Source organism: Falco cherrug, chromosome 17 (assembly GCF_023634085.1).
Source record: "Falco cherrug isolate bFalChe1 chromosome 17, bFalChe1.pri, whole genome shotgun sequence".
Taxonomy (NCBI): domain Eukaryota; kingdom Metazoa; phylum Chordata; class Aves; order Falconiformes; family Falconidae; genus Falco; species Falco cherrug.
This window is the reverse complement of record NC_073713.1, coordinates 514,588-538,655: the sequence shown is the minus strand read 5'-3', so window position 1 is coordinate 538,655 and position 24,068 is coordinate 514,588. Positions and strand designations below refer to the sequence as shown.

Here is a 24,068-nt window from a genome sequence, read left to right as displayed (position 1 = left end):
CGATCTTGGCGTCACCTGCCTCTCTGCCTCTCTGACGTCACCGATGAGGTTAGGTGACGTCAGAGGACAGTGCCCCGGCAGCAAGGGCGGCGCGGTGCATGACGGGCCGCGGGCGTCGTCGTCTCCGTGGCAACCGGGGCGCCTCCGTCGGCCGAGCCCCCGCCACGTGACGGGGGGGCGATCACGTGATGTTTGGCTGCCGCGGAGCTGCTTCCGGGTCAATGCGGGACGCGGCCGCCGGGCCTGGGTGAGCGGGGCCGGGGGGGGCGGCGGGGCCGTGGTGCCGGAGCGGGGCAGGCCGCTGTCAGCAGGGGCGACCCGCAGGGTCCGGCCCGGCGGGGCCGTGTGAGGGGACCCAGCGGCGGTTTAACGCGTCTCTTCGAGGCGGCCGGGCCGGCGGAGGGGCAGCGCTGTGGGGTCGGGCTGGGGACCCCGACCTGCCGGGGTGCAGCTGAAGGCGTGGCCCCCGCCGTGGGCCCCACAGCACAAAGGACCGGCAGACGGGCTCCCCGCCGGCTGCGGTGGCGGCTCTTCCAGCGGCCCCGGCGGGGGTCAATGCCAGAGCCCCGGCCGGCAGCATGTCAAGTGATGTGCCGGGCATCTCCTGCAGCTCCCATCTCCTGGCCACAGTCCCTGCCGTTAGCATTGGCTGCTTCCAGGAGCGTGGTGCTGTGGCAGGCGAGCAAATAGTTATGCTTGCTTTGATGAAGTCCCTGGCAGCATTTTGCGTGTTGGGGTCGCTTGCCTTGGCAGCTCAGAGGGTCGGCCTGTCTACCCTGATAGCATTCGTTTATCTGTCTCTCAAGATCACTTCAGAAATAATTTCCCTGAATCATGTCTTAGGAGAAGGACATACCAGCTTCTTTTAGGCAGAAGTTTGTTCTGTTGCATCCATCCCTTACGCTTTGTTTTTCATGTAAACAAACATGTCAACGTGTGTTCGGCATGTGGCTGGTTAGGATGTACTCTGAAGGCGTGCGTTCAAGTGACACTGGAATGCATTAGAATGTTATTAATGATGTAGTTCTCCTGAAGGTTCTCTTAGGCTCCTCGTACACTTACAGCGTGGGGCTAGAAATATTTCTCATCTCATTTCTAGTGTTCTCCTTTCATGTCACTCATCAGCTGCAGCAGCCCCCTGGGCTTCCCTTGGATCTCAAGTCAGGGTTGTGCTCTTCTTTGCAGACACTTGCCATGTTGTGTGTCACTCAGGCCACAGTCTTCCAGCAGAGCATTTAAATATAGACAACAAAGGCTATTCGTTGACATCTTTCAAAGACTGATCATGTCTTTTGCAATCTACGCCATCATTTAGTAACCCCAAAGTTATTTTAGGATCTGAATTGTGCCATCAGTAGGAAAACACTCAGAAATGCGCACCTTGCAAATCATCCTGTCCTGCCCTTGTACAGACAGCATTCACTTGAAATGTGTCATGCTTTCTTTGCATGTTCTGTTAATCCTTGCTCTCAAGCAATTGTAGTGATTCAGAGAAGCCAAGTGCCTGACAGATGATTATACTGAATGTGAAATTTGACAAGAAGGGAAGTGGAAAAGGTGAATGCCCACTCGCTGACATTTTTTGTCATCTGGTAATGGCATTAGCATGCACAAGTAAAGCTTGAGAAATAAAATGTTTGTGATTCAAAGTTGTTGAATGTAAATGTCATTAGTGTTTTTTCCCCAGTTCTAGATTGTTCTCATATTGTAGCTGAAAACATGATTTTTTTGCCTGTAGTGCGATGTTAAGGTGACTTTCTCATGTGGAATTTAAAGCTGATGTTTGCTCAGCAGATAAATGGGAATGGGGTTGATAGAAAAGCAACATGAAGGACAGAAAGCTTTATGCATGGGAGAGTTCCAGAATTTCCAGACCAGGAGGTTTGAATGTGCTTTTAGAAAGAAGTATCTGTCTTTCCTACAGTACTGAGCTCCCAAACCACTCTGGAATGAGGCTTTTCAGCCTAAAGCCTTGGCTGACAATGCACGTTGTTCCTATAGCATGTGGACTGGTTTTGCATAAAGTTAAATGACTTGTTCTTAACATAAACTTCAATTTGAGGATTTCTTTTTTGATGCTAGATAGACTGGTGACATGAAGTTAAGTCTGAGCTATGAATCTACCAAGTTGTTGAGGTCTAAAAAAGGTGTGGGCTTTTTTTTTAAAGTAAGATCAATCCTTTAAGTCCCTATTTGTGACATGTAAACTTTGTGTATAATATAACAATTATAACAGGCTTCAGTCAACTTACTTCTTGTTATACTGAAGTCCTTTGTGATAGAGGTGTTTTAGATAGTCCGCTCACGAAGAACTAAAGTAGAGCTTGTTAAACAGATGACTCTCAGCAAAGGGAACCTGAACCTTAGTTACATCACTTTTGTTCAGGATTTTATATCTATATTGCCTGTAATAAATGTAAAGGAAAGTTTATGGCAGTGGGCAGAAACTTTAATTAGGCATTGGTTAGCACTGCTGCTTTCAACATACACATGGACCCACCGTTAGCTCAAAAGTATGGATTTCCACTCCTGGAGGTGCAGGTTTATGTGTTGGACGTACATATTTGTGTGATGCATATCTGTGTGAGCTAGGTTTTGCTAGTATACTAGAAATGTAATTATGCAGCACTCACTGAAAACACTGCTCCATGACTAATTGTACACTGTAAAAATCTGCAATTGATTCCTGCAAGTTTGTGCCCTGTGTTGTTAGAATGGGCAGATGTGGATCTTTCCTCCATATCCACGATGGGCAGCTGACCCCGCTTTGTACTACAAGACCTCTGGGAAACCTGGGAACAGTGTGGTTCTCTTTCTTCATGCATGTGTCAAGCTCGACTCCTTTATTACCCAGGAAAGCATAAAATGCCACGTTCAGAGTATGTGCGGGAAAGTAGGACAGATAAGCTTAGTTCCACCTAGGGTATGGCAGAATGCCGACCATCGCGGTATCTTTCTGCCAAATATACTTCCAGCTGACACTCGGTATCTTTCTAGGCAGGTCAGCAGCCTGCGATGTGGTGAGTCCTTTTTCCTGTACTGTTCTGTGACATGCGTAGATATGGAGGGCATGTTTATCTTCCAGATACATTAAGCAGCTGCAAAATTGAATTGGCAAAACTTCATTTTTGGTCTGGCCAAATGATGTGCTTGAGAGTGTTTTGTGACACAGCAGTTGTGTTCTAATTAGAAGCCTAGGTTTGCAAGCAGGATGGAAGAACTATAGTTCTTTGCAGATGTCAGAGGAGAAATGGTCATGCTCCTTTTGAGGCCAAAGCTTGTTTTGAATGAGCCACTGGTGTCAGTGAAGGTGAGAGCCCTGAGATACCCTCAGTAAGCTTTACTATCAAACTTGAGTATTTCCATGACATGCAGTGGGCCAACTGATGGAAGTCTGGCTAGCAGAGAGTATTGAGCTCCAAGCTGTTTACAGCATTGGCCTGATGTTACAAAACCAAACCATAACCTGCTTTGTGTAGCGCTTTTTTCATAAACAGTTAGGGAGCTGCGGATCCTTTTTCCTTTTTTTTTCCCATCCAAAAAGCTGATCTTGACTGCAAGTCTCAAGTTAGACAAAAGGAAGTTACAGGATTAAAATAACTGTTTGAGCAGTCTCTTCTTACTCATGTACAGCTCTTTGCTCTTTCCCCTCCTTGCTGCCCTGGAAATGTGTTTGAGAATATCTGTGAATATCTCACTGTCCTCATGTGAGGTACAGAAGTCACCTTTTACAGCTTGGGGCGTGTTGGGAACTGTCCTGTAAGAGCATGTGGGTCAAGGAGGTCCCGTACTTGGCCTGTAATGGCTTGATGGAAAGCATGGTTGTGTAGCTTGGGCCCTCTGGTTTTGTTTTCTTTTCAGGTAATGTTTTCCTGTAATCTTGAACTTCAAATATGACCTGTTAGACTAATCTGTAGTTCAGAAGTAAAACCCATGACCCATCTGGTCACTCTCTGTCCCATGTTCTCAAGGGCCACTGCTGGAGGCGATTATTAGTTGGTGACTCTTCATATGCTCTGTTTATATTTTTTTCTGCATTAACCAGAAGTCCAAGAAGGGAGCATGGACCAGCCCAGCGGAAGGAGTTTCATGCAAGTTCTTTGTGAGAAATACAGCCCTGAGAACTTCCCATATCGTCGTGGACCTGGTATGGGGGTGCACGTGCCAGCAACTCCACAGGGCTCACCTATGAAAGGTAGGCTTCTGGTCTTTCTGAGCATCTGTGGGGTACTGGGTGGGATCAGTTTCTTCATTGTTCTGACTTACGTTGAAAGAAGAATCAACCTAAATCTACCAGAAAAAGAAACATCGCAATGTATTGTAATATGTTTCTTACTGAAGGGCTGAGAGACTGGAATCTAACAAAGACAGCAAAGTTGATGTAGTGATTGAACCAGTTGCTTTAGAAAACAAGTAAGTTTCCCTACAGCATAACAGAATCAGAATCCTGTCCATGAAAGATGGAAACAAAGCACTGTGCAGTGCTCAGTTTTGAGGGTTCAGCAGTCCCTGGAGCTTACTTTCTTCAGACTAGTGATACTAACTATTTTATTATTGACTGCAACAACAAGTATTTTGGCAGAAATGGCTTAACAAATATGTAACGCTTGATCTATATTTGAGGTTGGTTCACATGGTAGTGGTGTCATGCAGTGCCATCAGCTTGCATTGACACCTGCAGGTACAGGAGTCCAGTGTCCACAGGAGTGGACCATGTTTCAAGCCAAGCAACGAGTCTCTGAATCTCCAGGTAGGCTTCTTTTTGTGACAAGTGATTCGAATCTGTGGTTTACTTTGGCTCTCTTCTCAAGGCATCAAATGCTCTCTGACTGTGCTTATGCTGACCTAGTGGAGAAATACCTTATCTGCTTTGCTTCTGACCTTACTGCTTTGAGGGAGTTTCAGACAGATGTGTGTCTGAAGCGCTGTGCTGCTTATGTATGTCCTTGAGCCTCCTAGATGGCAGAATCTGTGTCACTATTTCCTGCTCTTTGAACTGGATCCATTTGACGCCCTTTAGTCTTCCCTTATGCTCTAATATTAGCATTTTGTTCTTGGTTTGTACAGATGAACCTGAGATTAACATTAACATCCTGCCAGAACTGCCCCTTCTTTCTGTAACCTCTTGCCTGTCTTGATCTAGAAGAGTACTTTAAATTTCCGTCAGGTCAATTTGTATCATAACCAGCCCCAAAGGGGAAAATAGCCATGGAAGTCAGCTAGACGAAGATCACAGTAACTGAGTTTGACAGAGGAGAAAAATGGGCCTGAGTTCAGCTGAGGATAAAATCTACCACGTGTCGCTGAAAATTAACACGAACAGAAAATCAGCCTGGTGCAACATCCAGTTAATGCCCTCTCTTCTGTGGGCAAGCACCCGCTTACCTGAGCTGTTTGGATGCTGAAAAAGAAGGCACATTTGTAAGTCCTAAAACGTGACTGAGAGATGACTTACAAGTATGTAATGACTAATTCCCAAAGCACACCATCTTCTAAAGAAGTTGAACACTAATGAACCAGGAAACTTGAAAACTCAGATCACTCCAGATAATTATCTGCTGTGAGAATCCATTTCTAGTTGTGTAGCTGTCAAGTATTAAGGAGAGAGAAGAAGGGCCACCTTTTTAGGAGAAGGCTTGTTACATTTTAACAGATTTCGATACTCCACAGGCATGGGAGAGCCATATTGTGTGTGAAAGAGTGTAAGCCTGATAGCTTGCCTTGCCTAAATGTGGACTTCTTGTGTTGAAATGGTTTCCTGTTACAAATCCACAGCTTTTAACTATATCATGTTTTGGCTTTAGCAAATCAGGCTGACTGAGATCCGAGTCCCTATCTGTGAAATAGCTGCAAGAACATTCACCTGCATGAGAAAGAACTAGGGCAAAACCGAAGTAGAAACGTACAAGGCAGAGTAGACACCTAAGTTCTTCCAGGATGTAAGAATGCTAAACGTTCTACATTGCTGAAAAGGGAAACCTTAGAAATGAAATGTTTAAATACATCCTTGCTGTTACTAACCCCAAGGGGCTAAGTACAAGAGGATAAGGGACTCTGTCTGTGCAATTAACGGCCCACCTAGTCCTGTATCCTGTCTGCAGCAGCAGATGCCTGGGGAAGAGCGTAAGTTCTGGCAAGGACTGATATGAGACATACTATAAACTACAAAGGACTGGCCCATCCTCTCTGTGATGTGGACAGAAATGCCTGTAGTAACTGAAGAGCACTGATACTGAGTGGTACTTCATGTTTAGACACAAGAAGACTTCTTGACTGATGTTGGTCACTTGTCATAAAATCCATGTTTATCCTTAGATCCTTAAATATGTGTAAATTGTGGAATTACTGGTAGATCTTTTCTTTTGCTGAATGTCATGTTTGTTTATGCCTATTGTTACCTGCTGTAACTAAGCGATTTGATGCTGACCAGAGGGCATCTTTTCTTTTTCCCCATTTCAGATCGCCTCAACCTTCCGAGCGTGCTAGTACTGAACAGTTGTGGCATAACCTGTGCAGGGGATGAGAATGAAATTGCTGCCTTCTGTGCTCATGTCTCTGAGCTAGATCTTTCTGACAATAAACTGGAAGACTGGCATGAGGTAAAATGGCTACATGTGCATCTCTCTGAATAACTTTGATGGCTATTACTATGACTGCAAACACATTGCAGGTTTTAAGAGTACTTTGTTCGTTTAAAGGAGAGAGATTTCCATTGTGTCTTCTTTCTCATCTTTGAAACATGCTTATTTTCTTTGACAACAAGCGAGCAATAGATGTGATGAATTTAATCCATTTGACCACTTCGTTTACCTCATGACTTAAGATCTTGGCTTGTCACTTGCAGCTGACAAATATGTGTGTGTGTGTATCTATATATATATTTTAAAAATCATGAAAAGCACCAGAACTGGCATTTCTAATGTCAAGAGGTTAGTGAGCAGTGCAGTTTTTAACAGAGTAGGAACTGAGAAGGTCTGAGTAATGGCAGCTGATTCCCAGCTTTGCCACCGGTTCTATGATGCTGGATAAGGTGTTTATTCTTTCTTTGCTTTTGTTTCCCTATCTGCAAAAGAGGTTTAATAACATTTACCTCAAAAGATATTTCTGAAGCCTCTTTAATTAATGCTAAATGCTATTGTATAATCCTCTGAAGTGCTTGGATGAAATACGCTAGACAAATGCATTGTAATACAAGTAAAACAACTGCAATCTGTTCAAGTGTCATTAAGAGTTCCTCACTGGCTTATGCTTTGCTTTTATGTTAGTGTTTATTGTTGGAAATACATGGAAAAGAACAGGATGTGCAACAAGGTATCATGTGTTTCAGTTGCATGAAACTGTCTTTAAACAGGTAGTGAACGCAGGGTTTGCAGAAATGTCCCAGCTCTGGCACAGGGGGTTGCAAAATCAGAAGTGGGATAGGCTTCCCTGCCCCTGTTCCTGTTATTTCCTTGTTAGCCTAGAATATTAGCTCAGTGGGTGGGAGAGAGATCTTAGGCTTGTCTGTTGAGATCAGAGCCAGGCAAGATGGTTTTATACTGAGGGCATATCTCCTAAGAACTGGAATGGTATCTCCAGACTTGTTTTATTCTGAGCCCGAAAAGCCCCCTCCCACAGTAATGGGGTGCTGCCTCTCTGCTCCCTGCTCTGCCTCTTACTCTCAGTGGGGCTGACCTCATGTCTGGTAAGCAGCAGGGAGAGCTGCATGTACCCTTGTCACTTGCAAGCTGCATGCCTCACACTCTGCTATTTGTTCGGTCTGTTTAGGCTGCCCTGGACAGCGTAATTTACCGGCTTCTGCATGAGCTGCAGTAAAGCAGGAAATGAAAGGCATTCTGTGTACTTTGGCCCCTTCCTCCAAGGTGGGATTAAGTTTTCATAGCCCATCCACAACAGATAAATATCTACCCAACTCTTAAAAACTGCCAGTGATGAGAATTCCAGATCCCTGGGTAGCCTGTTCCCATGCTTAGCTAATAACCTCATAGTCTAAACTATGTAACTTAAGTCTCCCATGCTGCAATTTAAGCCAATTGCTCCCTGCCCTGTTCTCAGCAGGCATGGAGGAGCATTCATCGCTGTTCCTTATAATGATAGCCTTTTATACCCACAAAGAAGAGCTTTCATGTCTCCTTTTCCTATTGTATTATAATACTGAAAAAAAATCAGTTCTTCCAGTCATTTATTATAGGCCATTTTTTCTAAATCCTGTGTTGTTTTTGTTCCTGTGATGTCATTCCAGTTGGTCTCCTTCATTCCTAAGGCATAGTGCCTGAAACATGACATCACCTAAGGTGAGGTGTGAAGTGGGGCAGACTAATTGCCTCCAGCATCACGTATGCAACACTTAAGGTCAACCTCTGCCTGAGACAATTGTCCTTTGTTAGGAACTGGGCCTTGATATTGACCTGTATGTCATGGTCTGTCTCATCTCCTCCCATCCCCATCACTTTTTGGAGTGGAGCTTTCTAGCCAGGTGTTCTCTGATTCATAATTATTTTCTGGATGAATGTCTTTTCCCCCAAATGTTAGTACTTTAACTATTCTTGAACTGAACTTCCATCTTATGGGTTTCAGGTGGTTTTGCTTTGGCCTCTAGCCTTGTACCAATATGTGATGGCAGCCTTTCCCACCTTAGTATCACCCGCTGATTAAGAAAACACGTAGTGTTCAATTATTCTGGTAATGAGTAGTATTCTGCTAGAACACTCCCTTGGTATGTCTGCTAGCTTTGTATTGAACTCTTAACTTACAGTGCTATCCCAGGCACTGTAAGTCCCCAGTTTGCCAGTGCGACTGGTGTGCTGATGGCGTCGGAAGCTGTCATTCCCTTATACTACTTCCTGCTGAATCGGTTACTCAGTCAAAGAGGAAAATTAAACTGACATGACGTGTTCTTTACGGACTGATGCTGCCTGGCTGTTCTGCTCACTCTTAGAGAACTACAAATGGATCGTCTCAATACCCTGTTCCCATACCTTTCTAGTATCTAGGTCAGCACCTGTCCTGATCACACAATCCGTCCCGCGCTCTGGAGCTGTACAGTCATTGCCTTTGGCTTTTCTTTCTCTTTCTTGATCTTTCTTTCTTGCCTTTTTGCTACTTTGCCCTCGGGTGCATATCTGTACACACAGAAAGAGAAGGTAGCCCTAAACAGCTACCTGAACGTTTGGATTGATTGTAAGAAATCTGTTGAATAAGTAATTCATTGTATGTGTACAGTGAGCTTCTATCTGTCTTTTACATTGGGCAAAATAATAAGATCTGTGGCTAGTGGGGGGCAGTGGAAAGCTAAGCACATGACCGGAGTGTTGTCCATAAACTCAAGAGACATACCTGTTGCCTCCCTGCTAAAAGAGGGGTGTGGCGTGCTGGCTCCTGTAATGTGCTGCTGCTTCTTAAGCTTGGTGTTGAGGTGGATTTTATGACCTCTCCCAAGAGACTGGCCTTCTCTTATCAAGCTGCTTGGAGAGTGTAATTAAATGAACTGTTGAGGTGAATGAGCAATTAACCAATCAATCTAGATCAGTGAATAGCTGGAGTATGAATTACAGGTAGTTATCCAGAAGCCTTAAGGCTTTTTCCCCCATGTCATTTTTTGGCTTGTGGTGATTCCAAAAGGCCCCCTTTTAGGAGACGGGATATTATTGCATGAGGTCCGATTACTGCCTGATATGCATTTCTTTCTTTCTCTTTTTTTTTTTTTCCCTCCCCACTTAGGTCAGTAAAATTGTGTCCAACGTTCCCCACTTGGAGTTTCTAAACTTGAGTTCCAACCCTCTCAGTTTGTCCGTTTTAGAGAGAAGGTGTGCTGGGTCTTTCGCTGGTGTTCGCAAACTTGTGCTTAACAACAGCAAAGCTTCCTGGGAAACAGTCCACACAATCCTGCAGGAATTACCAGAGTAAGCATGGGGAGCTGGGCATAGAAAGGGGTGCTCGCTGCACGCAGGTCAAGGCTGGCTTATCAAATCACTTGGTGTGGGATGAGAGGGGTACGAGGATGCAAACATGATCAGTAGAGAAGAAGGGAATTTTTTTCTTTGGGAGATGGGGAACTGGCCAGGTGAATGCTTTACATTGTCTTAAAAGCTGAACTTGAGTGGCACAGCAAAGCCTGGGGCTTCTTGTTCAAATCTAAATTTGCTTTATCCACGAGAGGTGGATAATCACCCTGACAATTTAGGAGGTGACATGCTTTCCTCTGAGTCACTGCAGAATGAATGGTGTGGTGCATACCTATACTAATAGCTTTTGAATGGGATGCAGGTCTGAGGGTCTGGCCACTTGTCAAGTAATATTTCGTCGTGCTTTTCTGTGCAAAAATGTTGATTTCTGTGGCTTGGCCACAGTCCACCTTGGCAGTGGCATTCTGGTTCTGCAAATGTCCTCAGTGTCTTCATTTTGGTAAGATTCCTCTTTGTACGGCTTTGTAAGCGGGGATGATGACAGCAACATATCCTGCATGGCCAATGCATGCTTCCCTGGGATTAGGAGAGCTAGTTCAGTTGTCTGAAAACTTAGCGGGACCTGTTCTTTCTTTAATGGGGATCTTTGGCAGAGGCAGAGATGTGGGGAAAAAACGTCATCTGTGTTGTATAAAACCACCTTTTTAAATTAAGTGGTGAGCACTGAGAGCAAGTACCATCACCATTGGAGTTGGGTTGGTGGCTTATTGGGCACAAATGTGGAACACCACCCCAAGCAATCTGTTACACAATTAATACTGGGAGGCTAGGGGTACACTTAGAAATATTTTTCATCTGTGGAGGAAGTTTATGGATGGGAGCAGAGATGTAGTTGAAACGTTCCACTTGGAGTGCTCAAAGGTCTTCTCTGCACCAAGGTTTCAAACCACATAAGAGCTGTTACAGAAAGTTGTGTTAAAATTGCATATGCATGTCCCTGTACCCAAGAGGGTAGCCGTTTTTCAGTGTATGTTGAGATGATGATATGATCTTTCTTCCTCTGTGCAGCTTGGAGGAGCTCTTCCTGTGCCTTAATGACTATGAAACAGTGTCTTGTTCTCCGGTTTGCTGTCAGTCTCTCAAATTACTCCACATAACTGACAATAATCTTCAAGACTGGACTGAAATTCGAAAATTGGGAATTATGTTTCCATCATTGGACACACTTATTCTGGCTAACAACAACCTCACGACCATTGAAGAGTCGGAAGATTCCCTAGCAAGGCTGTTCCCCAACCTGCGTTCCATCAATTTGCACAAGTCAGGTGAGAGTCTGGAAGCGGTATGCTTTTTGTTCTCAGCGTAAGTGACAGTGGTTGATCGGAGTCTCTCCTTTTGAGTAAGTGAAAAACACACTGGCTTTGTGCTCTTCAAACGTTGGCCTTGCGGCGGTTGCTTCTTTGGCCTGTGTTAGCAGTAGGTTGCCTGTAGTCAGCATTGCTTCCTGCAAAGTGTGAGAAGGGGGCAGGTGAAGGCAGGAGTGCTGAGCAAGAGCCTAAACCTTTGGGATAGTTCTGTTGCTGTAGCAGAGATGAAAATGTCCAGTGCCCTTTGTCCCGGTCTATCCTGGCTTCCCGGCAGAATCGAAAAGCTGTTGATAAATGTAGTCCCAACAGCTCTACAGTGTTGAAATCAAGTTTCTTAATGGTGCTAATGCAGGGCCACGCAGGCAGATGCACTGAAGTGCACTGACCTGAAGAACTTAGTGTTAGGAGAGGAAAACAAGGCAAGGAATCAGCTTGCCTGTCTCTGTGGGCTTTAGCTGCTGCTTATGGTAGTTAGTCGTTATCTAAAAGGTGAGTCAGAGTAGCATGGGCTGGCAGTTACTCAAAATGAGCTGGCAAACATTTTTTATGTTAGTAGTTTGCCTCTGTTTCCTGTCCCTGCCTGAGGTGCTCCTGGGTGGAGAAGGATAAATAAGTATCTGGCAATGAAGGGGATGAAAGAATCCCATCTGCCTTTTATTCCCTGTTTTATCTTGGGTAAAATGAACATATGTGTAGGTATGTGGCCTGTAAAAGCTGAGCATTCACCAGCAAAAGCTGTCTCTGTCATCTGTGCTCATTTATTAGAAGCTCATCACAAGTTATGCTTGAGGCTGCTTTTATACTTCAGCCCCAGAGAATTTTCAGCCAACGCTGCAGAAAAAGAATAAGCATTTGGCGTGTTGGTGAGGGCACCTCGTGCTCAGAGAGAGGAAGCTGGTGAGGACTGTGACATGTTTGTGAGGTGACACGTATGCCAGAAGTTCTTCTGCAAGAGTACTTAATGCATCATCATCTTTCATTCTTCACAGCTTTATATGCTGTGCAAGTGATAGTTAAGTTATAGCTAAGGTAGAAGGTACTTTATTAACATGCTCGGCAATGTAAGCATCAAGGAATCCCTATGACAAAAGCTTAAAGCTAACTAGAGGAAGAAAAGCCGGTTAAGCTGGATTTGAAAGCACTGTCTCACTGAGGAGCAAGCGCTCCTGTGGTAAGTAGTTTTGCAATTTTGATGCCAGGTATTTAAGTACTCTGGATTCTGGATTGCAGTTTGATATTTTGGGAGCTGAAAGTCAAATAGAAATCCCAAAGAGTATGTTAAATATTTTTTTTTTTTTTTTTGAGAAAGCTGCTGTACTCCAAAATTCTGTCACATGGAGACTCCAAACTGGCGCCTCTTTGCAGGCTCTTTCAGCTTAATGGAGATCAGGGATGAGCTAAAGATAATGGGTTTTAGTGAAGTTATAACACAGCGGGGTCACAAGGGGATGAACAGATTTTCCTGCAGAGACAGATGCCACGGCTGACAGCAGTTTCACCTTCAGAGGTGGTTGACTCTCTGCACTAGCTTTCTGCCAGCTCTGACCCTTTCAGAGCGGTGTACTTCAGAAAGGTACCGGCCACTCTTTGGTGACGTTGCACCCCAGAGATCAGGTGGAAGAGTTCTGTCACAAACTTCTTCTCAATTTGTCTGTAAACATGGCTGATATGATACCCGGATGATGGCTTTAGGCATAGGTGACCTTGGCAGAGGCGTTTTGGGCACTGTGGAGAAAGGAAAATCTCTCTGCCCACCTTGCATAGTGTTGTAACACTTACAGTTTTGTTTCTGCTCTGAAAAGAGCCCCTTTCTCTGAGTTGTGGTTGGCATGTGGTTTGGGCTTGAACTTGGCATTTCCTGACAGGCTTAGCTCAAATAAGACCACTGATGTTGTTTGAACTGATATTTTTTTCTGGTTTTTTTTACATTTTCCATACTGTGTGGGTGAAGCTGTTGAACGCTGTTCGGAGAGACCAGTTTTCTAACTCACATTGCCAGTGTAAGCTTCTGGAACAGTCATCAGAAAAGCATTGTGGTAAACATTCCTGCAGTCACAGCAAAAGGGAGCGAAGATGAGTAGTGTTGATCTTGCCACATAATCAGAGCTGTACTGTTAGTTGATCATCAGCTTTTTTATTTTACCCTCTGTGCTTGCCTTGTTATCCCAAATATCAGGTCTTGAGGGGGCTGAAACTGAGTTAAGGCCTTGTTCATTAAATGGCTGGATGACTTCTGGGACTGTTTTACCATTGGGTCATGAGTGGAAATGGGACCCAAGGTGGTCATGTGTGGAAGGTAAAGCCATTTGATGGCTGTTTAGTGATGCCTAGAATGACAGAAGTCCTGGCAACTTTAATACTGCTTAAGGCAGCATCCCTTTATAGATGCAGCCATCATAACTGATGCTAGTCAGTCCTCAGCGGTGAGGCCAAAGACTGAATAGTCCATAAAAAGCTAAGCTTCCTAATCAGCCATGGAGTTCATCCTTCTAGACTTACAAAACAGCATGAGAGAATTTAAACTACTCTGTCTCGTAAGCAAATGATGGAGATTTTTTTCAGCACATCAGGAGCAAAAAGCCAGCTCCTCAAAGAAACAGCAGCTGATGCTCGCCTGTCACGTACGTTCTTTGGCTGTGTCTGATTAATTTGGATATATGATGTATTAACTGTGTTTGTTTAAGCAAGTCTTTTCTTCTGAGCAGGTCTGCATTGCTGGGAAGACATTGACAAGTTAAATTCTTTTCCCAAGCTCGAGGAAGTGAAATTGCTAGGAATCCCTTTGCTGCAGTCCTACACCACTGAGGAACGCAGAAAGCTGCTAATAGCCAGGTCTGTTGCTTGTTTATTCCGCTCAGCAGAAGTGTTACATGGCAATAAGTGGCTGGGAGTGGGCAATGGGAGAAAGAGGATCTTAGGAGATGGGATTTCGTATGAATTCGCTGCTCAGAATGACTTGAGCTTTCTTTTTTTGTTGTGTGGGTAAGTGGGAGTAGTGGAAATGTTAAGTCTAACTTCCCTAATTCTCGGAGAATTTTTTGAGTCTCATACATACCTGTGCACACAGTGGATGTACGTCATGAAATGAAAATGCTTAGTTTTCAATGTGCTTGGAGAAACTGCATAGAACTTGCCCTCTCTCTCAAGGGGACCAAGGCGTAAGCTACCTGGCACGATTCTCCCGGTGTTAATGATGTGGCATGTAGCATTGGTAGATGCTGCGATGTAGATGGTGACTGTCTTGTTGGTCACCCTGTCTTGGTTTCTCTTCTTGCTGACCATATTTCTTGGTGTCTGCATGCAGGTTGCCGTCTATCATCAAGCTCAACGGAAGCATTGTTGCCGATGGGGAGCGGGAGGACTCAGAGCGATTCTTCATCCGATATTACATGGAGTTCCCAGAGGAGGAAGTCCCATTCAGGTATGAATTCTTTGTCGTGGGATGGAGAGCCGGGGCAGAAGGGTGGCAAGGCAAAAGGAAAGGTGACTGAACAGGTGATGTTACATGGGAAATCTGGGCTAGCTGTTCCATGAAAAACCAGCCCTCGCCTTCCTCCTCTCTTGCTTTCTCAATCTGTTTTAGTTAATGTTGTTACGTTAGAGTGTTGTCTGATGACTTGTAGAATCACTCGTGAGTCAAATTTGGTCTTAAAATGCCCACGTCAAGTGCCATTAAACAACATGACTGTTCAGTTCATGATCTTCATTGCTTTCTGGCCTCCCCGACGGCTAGCTTCGTAATCCACCTGTGTTTGGGAGTCCCCAAGCCAGTACAGATCGTGCTCTCTAGTGCCAGGCTGGGGCATCTAATTCTTTTGACCATCTGGTGTGTGGAGTGTGACTGGCAATGAGAAGCTGTCCCCTCACTTTCAAGCCCGCAAATCACAAGTCTGATGGGTTTTCTTTGCCAAAAAAGTATGCCCAATGATCCGTTAATCTTGGTAAACTAATGAACTTTGACAGATGCTGTTCAGTTGGTATCTTCTCTGTGCCAGCATCTACTTACTGCTTCTTAATGGACTGAGGAAGGATCATGGAGCATCAAGCCATGCAGACATTTACGTGCCTTTTGCCCTAGAACCCTCATGCGATTTTCAGACAACAAAGCTTCATAGCCCTTTCTTTACAGAGAGAGGGCAGGGCCAGAGTGTGTGTCTGGGGGGTCAGACAGAAGCAGGGACAAACCGAGGTAGAGAAGGTCAAAGGTATGGCCCAGTATGGATAACAAAAGGGCGGACAGAATCTGGTCAGTGTTTATATTGGCTCGTCAGTGTTTTCCCCAGCTTAACTCTTAGGTAAAATGTCTGTTGTTTTTCGAAAGCGCTGTGTGTGTGACCTGCCAGTACAGAAAGGTCAGGGGAAGGCTGGGATGGGGAATGAGGGCATGGTGTTTTATATGAATACTAATAGGTCCAGCAATTACAGTATTTGTTCAAGGCATACTGGCGTCAGTTCAGAGGCGAAGGGTACTAATGTAGTCAGAGAGACCAGACAGCTGGTGATCCCTCTTGTGCTTTTTTCTGAGGACAAGTCCTGGCTTGTAATTTTAGAAGCCATTGAAGCAGAAAAATTGAAAGAAGTATTGGAAAAGATAGCACCAGAGGCGGAGAATGGAGGGGAAGAGGAGACAGACGGGGACTGTGAGCTCATGGTGCTGCTCCCAAAACGGATTTTTTCCGTAACATTTTATTTCTAAGAAAACTGTTTCATGTCTCTGTGTTCATGGCTCTAGAAGGGGAGAACAGCAGGGCAGCTGAGCACAAGAGCTGCAGTGTAGTCCTGCCTTTTGGCGAACAGGCTTGGGCTGACCTGGAAAACCAGCCGGGAGAAGGCAAGGCAGGCCCTCATGCTGAAAGTGGTGTATTTGGGTGCAGACTGAGACGGGAACTGAGGTGCGAGTAGCCCTTTGATCCTGGTGAAAATGATGTGGCCCCCTGAGCTCAGGAGGAAGGGTTTGCGCATGAGAGGGAAGGTGAATAAATAGCTGGCAGGCTTGGAATCTTTTCCTGCTGGATTTGTGTCTCTGGGTATTACGGTGACAGGTGCCTTGCATGTCCAAGACCCATATATTGTTGAGAAGGACACAGTGGGATATAGCCTTAGAGGTGCACAATGCTACTGTTTGGACATGGACTTTGGGAACAGGCTGAGTGCGCCCATATAGTTACACAGTACCACACACAACGGGTTGGTTTCCAGATGGGAGCATCCATCCAAAAAAGCTGGGCTGATCTTGACCAACATACTAGCTTTATGTTGTTTTGGTAAGATACAGGAGAATTACCCTCCCCCTCTGATTTCTTAAAATTTAAAGAACGTTACTGCTGGGTTCATGGTCAATGGGCTCTTTGTCTGAATCCCTTCATCTGTGCAATGTTTCCAAGAGACTTGTGCAGCTGCCAAAGAGGGTTGTTCTGTTTTGGAGGAGTTGTGTGCCACTACAGACTATTTTCTAACAAGGCTGCAGGCAGCTGAGAGTGTCCGTGCTGCCGAGGGCTAGGTTTCAGTTCCTGGACCTGTACGCAGCAGCCGTTTCGGAGGGGAAGCCTGGTGTTCTTTGCAGAGGGATTTTGTTTGTGTCTGTTGCTAAAGCTTCCTCTTCTTTGCTCCCAAATCTGGTGCGGTCTCTCCAAAGGTGGCTTGTAATTAGAATCTAATCAGAACACACACATGTTGTTGCTGGGGGTACAGCATCTGCATTGCAGTGCTGCCTGAAGCGGAGGAAGAAGATGCACTTGGGTACAGAAAACTTACGAGTGTGTCTAAGCAGTCCCCCTCAAGACAGCTGCGGTGTAGCATGCGGTCAGTGAACAGCACGCTGTCTCACAGCAGCCCCCCCTGCTTGTATTGCGTGTCTTCACGGGCTGCAGCTCGAAGGGATTGGAAAGGGAGGGAAACGGAAAGAATAATTTTTCTCTCTGGATATCATGCATTAGAAAGGAGTGCTGAGCATACAATCCAATATTGGCTGTCTTCTAGAGTGACGTCTTTGTGTCTGTGGGTTTTTAATGAGTTCTCTGTTTGTCTGGTCTGCTGTTTATCTGCAGAGTATCAGAGACACTGTTAGCCAGGCTCAGTTCTTCAGCATCCTCTGCTCTGGCAGCCAGTGTCTGCCAGGCTGCAAGGGGTGATTATAAAAGCCTCCAGGGTGCCTATTATTGGGGTACAAAAGAACCATATGAGCAGCGTGCCTTCATCCTCATTGATTTGAGGAAAGCCAGTCATTCAGACTGCAAACTTTCTTTGCAGGCTGCAGCTAGTGTACAAGGAGCAGGCTGTAAAGCTTGTTCTGCCTTTCCTCAACATGAGAAAATTTAAATCAACATTGCCTGACCCTCCGCATATTTACAGCAGGCATTTGATAATTTTAGCCTACTCATGCTACTTCTTTCTCTCAGCTTGCTTGAAATTTGTTCCCCTCTGTACATTCTTCCACTATCAGTCCTGTTCACTGCAATTTCCTTTAGTGCATGAATCGTGGCAGTACTTCTAGTAGGCACCTGAGAAATTGTTTCTGATATGCAGTGCGCGGAGATGGTGAGAGTTGAAGGGACATCCCAAAGTGGGCCAAGGGCCAGGGGCAACAAGGGGTGGATTTGCTCTTTCCCCTTGTCTCATTGCCTGTTGCTGCTGACCACATCCTTCCGGAGGTGGTGGAAGCTGTGCTGCAAAGAAATCCTCCACGTTGGCTAGCACTTGCTCTTACTATGGGCAGTAGCCCAGTGGGTAAAATACGGGGAGCGCACTGTCTGCTGTCAGCGCTAATGGCTTTTCCAAATAAACAGGCTTGATCCTATCACCCGGGTGACTGTGAGAGCAGGGCACTGGCCTGCCTTTGGACACTCTGCCCTGGGGGAGGCTCGTTTTGTCCGTGAGACTGGGGAAATCCTAGTGCGTTGTGGCCCTTACCTCATTTCCCGGCAGACAGAGGGACTGCTGTTCTCCAGGAACACTCCTGCCTTCAGCAGACCTCCCTGGGGTCACCCGGCCTGCCAGGTCCCATCGTCTCTCAACACGGGCTGTGACACAGCACCGATCGCATTCAGCTCAGACTTGGATTGGGAACAAAAAGAGCTTTCTGTACGGCGCACAGTGGAGGGCCTCTGAAACGTTACCTTTTCTCGGCAGCTCTCAGTCTTTGTCATTTCAATCACATTGTGGTTTGTGTTGCCGTTTCGCCTCTTTCCCAGCCAGGCAGGGGAGATGCAGCTTTGCCTGATAGGAGCGATACCTGCTGAAAGTGGTGGGAGGGTGAGAGGGGCTTTCCATTGCAGGGAATGGCTCCCCGGGATGGACCTTGTGAAGGACAGTCAGAGAACTTGGCTCCAAGGAGAAAGTGGCAGTGGAACGTGTGGCTCTGCTAGTAAAATTCCAGTGTTGTTTTAGAGTAGGTGTGAAGGATCCATTGGCAAGAAGAAGTCCATTGGTTGTCAGCTTCTAAACTGTGCGGCACCTCACCTTGATTTGGTGATCTTGGTGATACCGTGCTCAGTGGAGTGTAACGTTTGGGACCTCGCTGACCTCTTGGAAAACAGCAGGAATGTTTGAAAATCGGTCAGGCCTGGAGGCCACAGATATGAGGAATCTGGACTGAGGGCTGTATCCTTTGTGTAAGCACTAGTTTGGCTCTGGCACTCTTTAGTAAAGTGTTTTCACTGGAGCAGGAGGCGTAGAGTCTTGTGAGTGTAGCGTCTTTCCTCCAAATCCCACTGCAGCCAGGACTGGGGTTTCTGAGATTATTAGAAGCTCAGTAGAGAACTTCACTGCTCAGGTTTTCTTAGGAAGCTGTTTTGAGACCAGTCAGTTCAAATGTCTCAGATCAGTGATAACTTCACCTTCTTCAGCTAAGATACTCCTTCCTAGCTGGATGCTCACTTGGGTTCATGTTGGTGCTTCAGTGCGGCTTGGGAACTGTGAGACAAGGTGACTGGAGTGGATGGGCTTTCTGGGTTCTGTTTTCCTCTTTTCAGCATCTTGACTGAGAAAAACTGTGTGCTCTGTGAAGTGTCATGCTGGCAGGAGGGGAAACAGGACTCATACCATCTGGATTTATTTCTTATGGATGCCTCTTCAGGTCATCAGACTTGAATCGGGGTGAATGTTGTCTCGTGTGAGGAACATTCAGCTCCCCAAAGTGTGTGAGAGATTTGGTGGCAAACGGAGAAGAAAGGTGGGGTTTTCCTTTAGTTGCTACTGGGTGGGAGACTTGTGTGGAGAGAGGCATGCGCTCATGGGCTTTGAATGCTAGCTCGGCAGCGTTCTTTACTTGTGGGAGCCTCATCCATCCTCCCAACCTTGAGCAAAGCACCGGTTAAACTGTGAGATGTTTCAGAAGAGCCATATGCCAGCTCGTCACTGACATGGAGGATGAGGAGAGCTCATCGCTGCCTGGGTTTTGGTTTTAGCTCTCATCAAAGAGTTCTGGGCTTTAGGTGAATCACACCTTGGAACCTGCACTTACCCTCTTGTCATCCAGTCACTGTAGTCTCTGTGCAGGTGTTGGTTTATATTTGCAAGCACTCGTAGTGTCCTTGGATACAGTGGCAGCTGAAGTGGGGTAGTATCGTAACATGAAACAGAAACTGACTTGTGAAACGTGCATTGGCTGTAAGAACAACTGTACCATAATTCTGGACTTGTTTAATTTCTCAGGTATCATGAGCTGGTCACTAAGTACGGGAAGCTGGAGCCCTTGGCGGTTGTGGATCTTCGGCCACAGAGCAGTGTGAAGGTCGAAGTCCACTTCCAGGACAAGGTGGAAGAGATGTCGATTCGTCTTGATCAGACTGTGGCAGAATTGAAGAAGCACTTAAAAACTGTAGTGCAGTTGTCAACAAGCAACATGCTGCTCTTCTACTTGGACCAGGAAGCTCCTTTTGGTCCTGAGGAGATGAAATACAGCTCACGAGCACTGCATTCTTATGGCATTCGGGATGGAGATAAAATTTATGTGGAACCCAGAATGAAATAGCCTCTTTTGACCTTGTGAGTGCACGTACGTGCACACACATGCCCCCACACACCCACACACATGCATTAAGGAGTTTTTGCAAGGTTTTTATTTTGGTTGGTTGGTTGAGGTTTGGTTGTGTTTCTGTAGCAGGTAATTTCTTAGCCCAGAGGAAGTGCCCTGATCCAAGAACCATGCCCACCATCCACTGCAGGTGACCTTGAGGTGACAGTTGACTTCAGTGCGTGTGTTTCAGTGTGTGCAATACCTTGATGTTTTCTTTGATGCTCCGGTATACTCGTGATTGAGCATGAATGGTCAGTTGTTCAAGCTAAAGAACGCTAGGGTCCATAAGGGAGAAGATAGCTCAGCGCAGAATTTGACCTGTTGTTTTCTTTTTCTAAATTTTTGGGGGTTTGGCTCCACTACACTGGAGTGCCCTTTGGCCTAGCTGTATCTGACTGTGGCTCGAGCTTGCTGAAGTATTTTTTTGTAGCTGGGTGCTGTCTCAAACTTTTGTTGTGCTCGAGTTCACTGAAGAGACCTAAAACAGTGTTCGGCTTGATTCAGAGCTCAGGTACTTAGTGCATCCACTTAACTCCACTGGTTTGTTTTGTGTGAGTGCACAAAATGGGGGAAAGAAAGAGACCTTATTAGAAAGAAACTATTTGTTTTCAAAATGCATGCTCTATATCCACGCTGTCCTATTCTGATTTTGGGGGGGAATATTTTGATGTCTGTACCCATCTCACACAGTGTCTGCAACCTGTGGCACTGGCAGTCTGGAGGCAATGGGACCCTTGCTGTGTGCGTTGCAAAGTGAATTTTGGAAGACGGTGGACGTGTGTTGCATTGGAAGGGCTTTTAGAGTAACAGGTCAAAAAGTGGCTGAAGAGTCGATTCCCCTGTTGGCCGTGAGTCATCTGCACAATGCTGAAGAGATCCTCCAGTATGCACTTCACCTTGTATCAGTTTGTACTGAAAGTGGAATGGCTAAAATTGCTCTCCTGGCAGAGAGTAAGAGTAAAATTGAAGTTTGTGTTTGTTGCTGTTGCACCAGAAGTGAAACCTAGCACTTTCCCCAGGCCCCCCCAGCTGTGGGGTCCCTGCTTAGGGTCCGAACTAGGAGAATGTGTTGGCTCGGATCAGTTTCTAGAGGATGAGTAACAAAGCAACTAGACTCACGTTACTGTAAAGCAGGTTTTCACTATCTGTATTGGCTTCCCCCAACACACACCTCATAGGTATCGCGTGCTGCTGCTTAAATTAGGCCCTGTTTCCTACTGCAGAGCGGATTCCCTTTGTTGTGCAATGAAATCCTCTTCCTTTATGTCTCTTGTTCCACTTTCCTGTGTCCTCCCTTATTCCTCTGTCCCCCGACAAGTTGAAGACTTTTCAGATTACCTAGTTATAAGCAGCTGCATAAAAGCTTTCGAAGCTGTGCAGTGAGGGCTCTAGTTACACATGAACTTCTGACCTTCATTTTAAAATGCTCCCTTATCCCCATGTGCACTTTCTTTCCCATGATGCTTTTGTCCATATCACTGAGCTCCTTTTATATTCTTGGAGTTGTGTATTTCTCTTCATATTTTACCTAGATTGTGGGGCAAGGTAGGATGGGGAGGGGATGAAGTATTATTTCATAGTCTTCAGGTTCAGGATGTGGGGACCATTTGGAGGGGAGTAGTTCCGCATCCAGAGTAATGATTAAAAACGGGAAGTTTTAAGACAAGTTGGTAATTTGTGCCTCATCCCCCTGCCAAAAATGTCAATCTCCTGACCCCGCTGAGATGAGCACTAGGAAATGGAGCAAGATTCTCCATAGGTAGCATAGAGGCCATGGCACGTAGCTGTGGAGCCGTGGTACCCATAAAACAAAAGAGCAGGGGGGGGGCAGCAGTGTAACATAAGATGACGCTTTTATAAGCTAGAGCTTTACTGAAGATGTATTTTCCATTTGGGCAGTGAAAGGCATTTGCTGCCTTATAGCGGAACTCTTAAGCCAACAATTCTGTATGATATATACATACATACGCATAGGAAAAGTTGTGTTTAATAAGATATTTTGTTATAAAACAAAGTTTTATGAAGATAAGGTTGTTTAATATTAGAAGCCTATTTCTTCCCTTGACCTCGTAGGTTATCCCTCGTTTGCTGCAGTGTCAGAGGTAAGTGACTGATGGGGATGCAAAAGTATCTCTGACCTAATTCTATAGAGCAGTAATTGCCTATGTGGGTATATTTATGGCATTGTAACTTATATTAATGAGATGCTGTAACTATTGACCAACTTCCTCAGCACAATTAAATGTCTCTGTTTCAGAGAAGGAAATACAAAGACCATTAAAGAATTGAATGGGATGTTAAAGAAGACCCAAGTATGTGGTTTTAAATTTGTTGGCCCACAAAAGGTTAGTCTGTCCATGGGGGGAGCGGTATTGTCATTGCACCAGCTCAGAACTGTCAGTAAATCGTGCTTTTATTCATGACGGATGTGGTGGGTACCGAAAGATGGAAAAAGAGAACACCTACTGGCATACAAGGTCAACAAGCGCCATGTAGCTGCTGGTGATTTGGTGCTAACACCCAGGCTGGCTCCCCTGGTCTGCTGGGGACAGCAAAAGTCACAATATGAACATCACCACCTTGCCACTTTGTGGAGGGAAGGTTGTTTCTGGACAACATTCTCAAGCCATTCACCTTCTGCGCAGCTGGCAGAGCACTCGTGGGGTGGAAACCAAAAATCTTGGTTGGCTTCCCAAGGAGGAAGAGTCACATCCAAAACCTGGGGACAGTTTATGCATCCAGATGATTGACTCTGGAAAGCAGGGCCAAATGGCACGCAACTGATATGGCAAATATCCCAAGTGGGTTTGTGTTCCTTTGAAATACCTTTTGGGAAAGGGTCTTATGTGTGTGCCATATTACTGATTAACAGGGGACCGTGTCTTGGTGAGAGAGGGGAGGGCTCTGAGCACGAGAGAAGGTTTGGGGCCCATGGTGGGTGCCGAGAATCCGAGAGGGTCCTGAGATGGCAGGAGCTTTGATTTAAATCTGTATGATGTCACAAGGGGCTGTGTCCCGGTGTTGTTGGCATAGACCCATTCTAGCAAAAGGTCCCTGGGTCTGTCGCATTCCTTTTGAGAAAACAAAACAGATTTGCAAGCTTCTCTAGCTTTTGCGTCCTTCTCTCCAAGGACTGCTTTTGTCAAGAACTGTTTTGTTGTTCATGCTAGTTCATGCATAAAAGTCTGCTGCAGGCAGTCTGCACAGTAGGCAAAGCACCTGGTTCGGAAGGAATTAGGTGACAGCTATATACCAAAGTGTCGCACGGCTCCATGTACTGGGATTAGATGCTGTGCCATGTTGTTTCTGGATACATTCCTATTGAATATCCGTGTTTTGACCAGATGTTTCAGGCTGATAACTGAACTGGTGGTACTAATAATAGGTATAGAATGGTGACTGTCCTCTGCTCCCTTGGTGGGATTTGCGTGCATCCTGGTGGCAGATGATAGTGTGGCCCACGGTGGCTTGGAGCAGCTCAGAGGAACTGTGCTAATGGTGCTTGTTGCTTTTGGGGAGAGGCTCTCGCTTTGCCCTCGCCTTGTTCGGGTCTGTAATCTGAAGAAGGTGACGTGGCAGCTCTGCCTCCGTCGGTTACAGTTTTTGCTTTTAAATGAGATTCTGTAGGTTCTGTTCATGTGCGGATTTGAAAATGCAAACAAGGTGCTGAAAGCAGCCCAGAGGCTAAAATATGTATTCCTGGCAGCTGTGCCTCCCTCATCTGAATGTGGCACTTTTGTAGGTGGTAGAGAGACACCTTCCCCAGGGCAACGTTAGAGG

General features: G+C 45.7%; 1 protein-coding gene across 2 annotated transcripts; it reads left to right on the top strand.

Annotated features, from left to right (window-relative positions):
- The first annotated feature begins 112 nt into the window (after positions 1 to 112).
- TBCEL (tubulin folding cofactor E like) lies at positions 113 to 22,085 on the top strand. 2 transcript variants are annotated; one of them, XM_055728486.1, is made up of 8 exons: positions 113 to 247; positions 4,046 to 4,195; positions 6,460 to 6,599; positions 9,721 to 9,902; positions 10,974 to 11,230; positions 13,978 to 14,104; positions 14,577 to 14,693; positions 19,925 to 22,085. In XM_055728486.1, exons 2-8 carry the CDS (start codon positions 4,063 to 4,065, stop codon positions 20,241 to 20,243), a joined length of 1,275 nt encoding a protein of 424 aa, XP_055584461.1. In that variant the 5' UTR covers positions 113 to 247; positions 4,046 to 4,062; the 3' UTR covers positions 20,244 to 22,085. The 2 variants fall into 2 exon arrangements, with proteins under 2 accessions (XP_055584461.1, XP_055584462.1); XM_055728487.1 differs by having other exon boundaries at positions 202 to 247; positions 4,049 to 4,195.
- Positions 22,086 to 24,068: the final 1,983 nt, after the last annotated feature.

Bases quoted from the DNA above. Each gene is read 5' to 3' on its own strand.
- TBCEL (XM_055728486.1), top strand. From the start codon at position 4,063: ATGGACCAGCCCAGCGGAAGGAGTTTCATGCAAGTTCTTTGTGAGAAA. The intron at 4,196-6,459 runs GTAGGCTTCTGG...TCCCCATTTCAG, and splicing joins ACAGGGCTCACCTATGAAAG to ATCGCCTCAACCTTCCGAGC. The intron at 9,903-10,973 runs GTAAGCATGGGG...TCCTCTGTGCAG, and splicing joins ATCCTGCAGGAATTACCAGA to CTTGGAGGAGCTCTTCCTGT.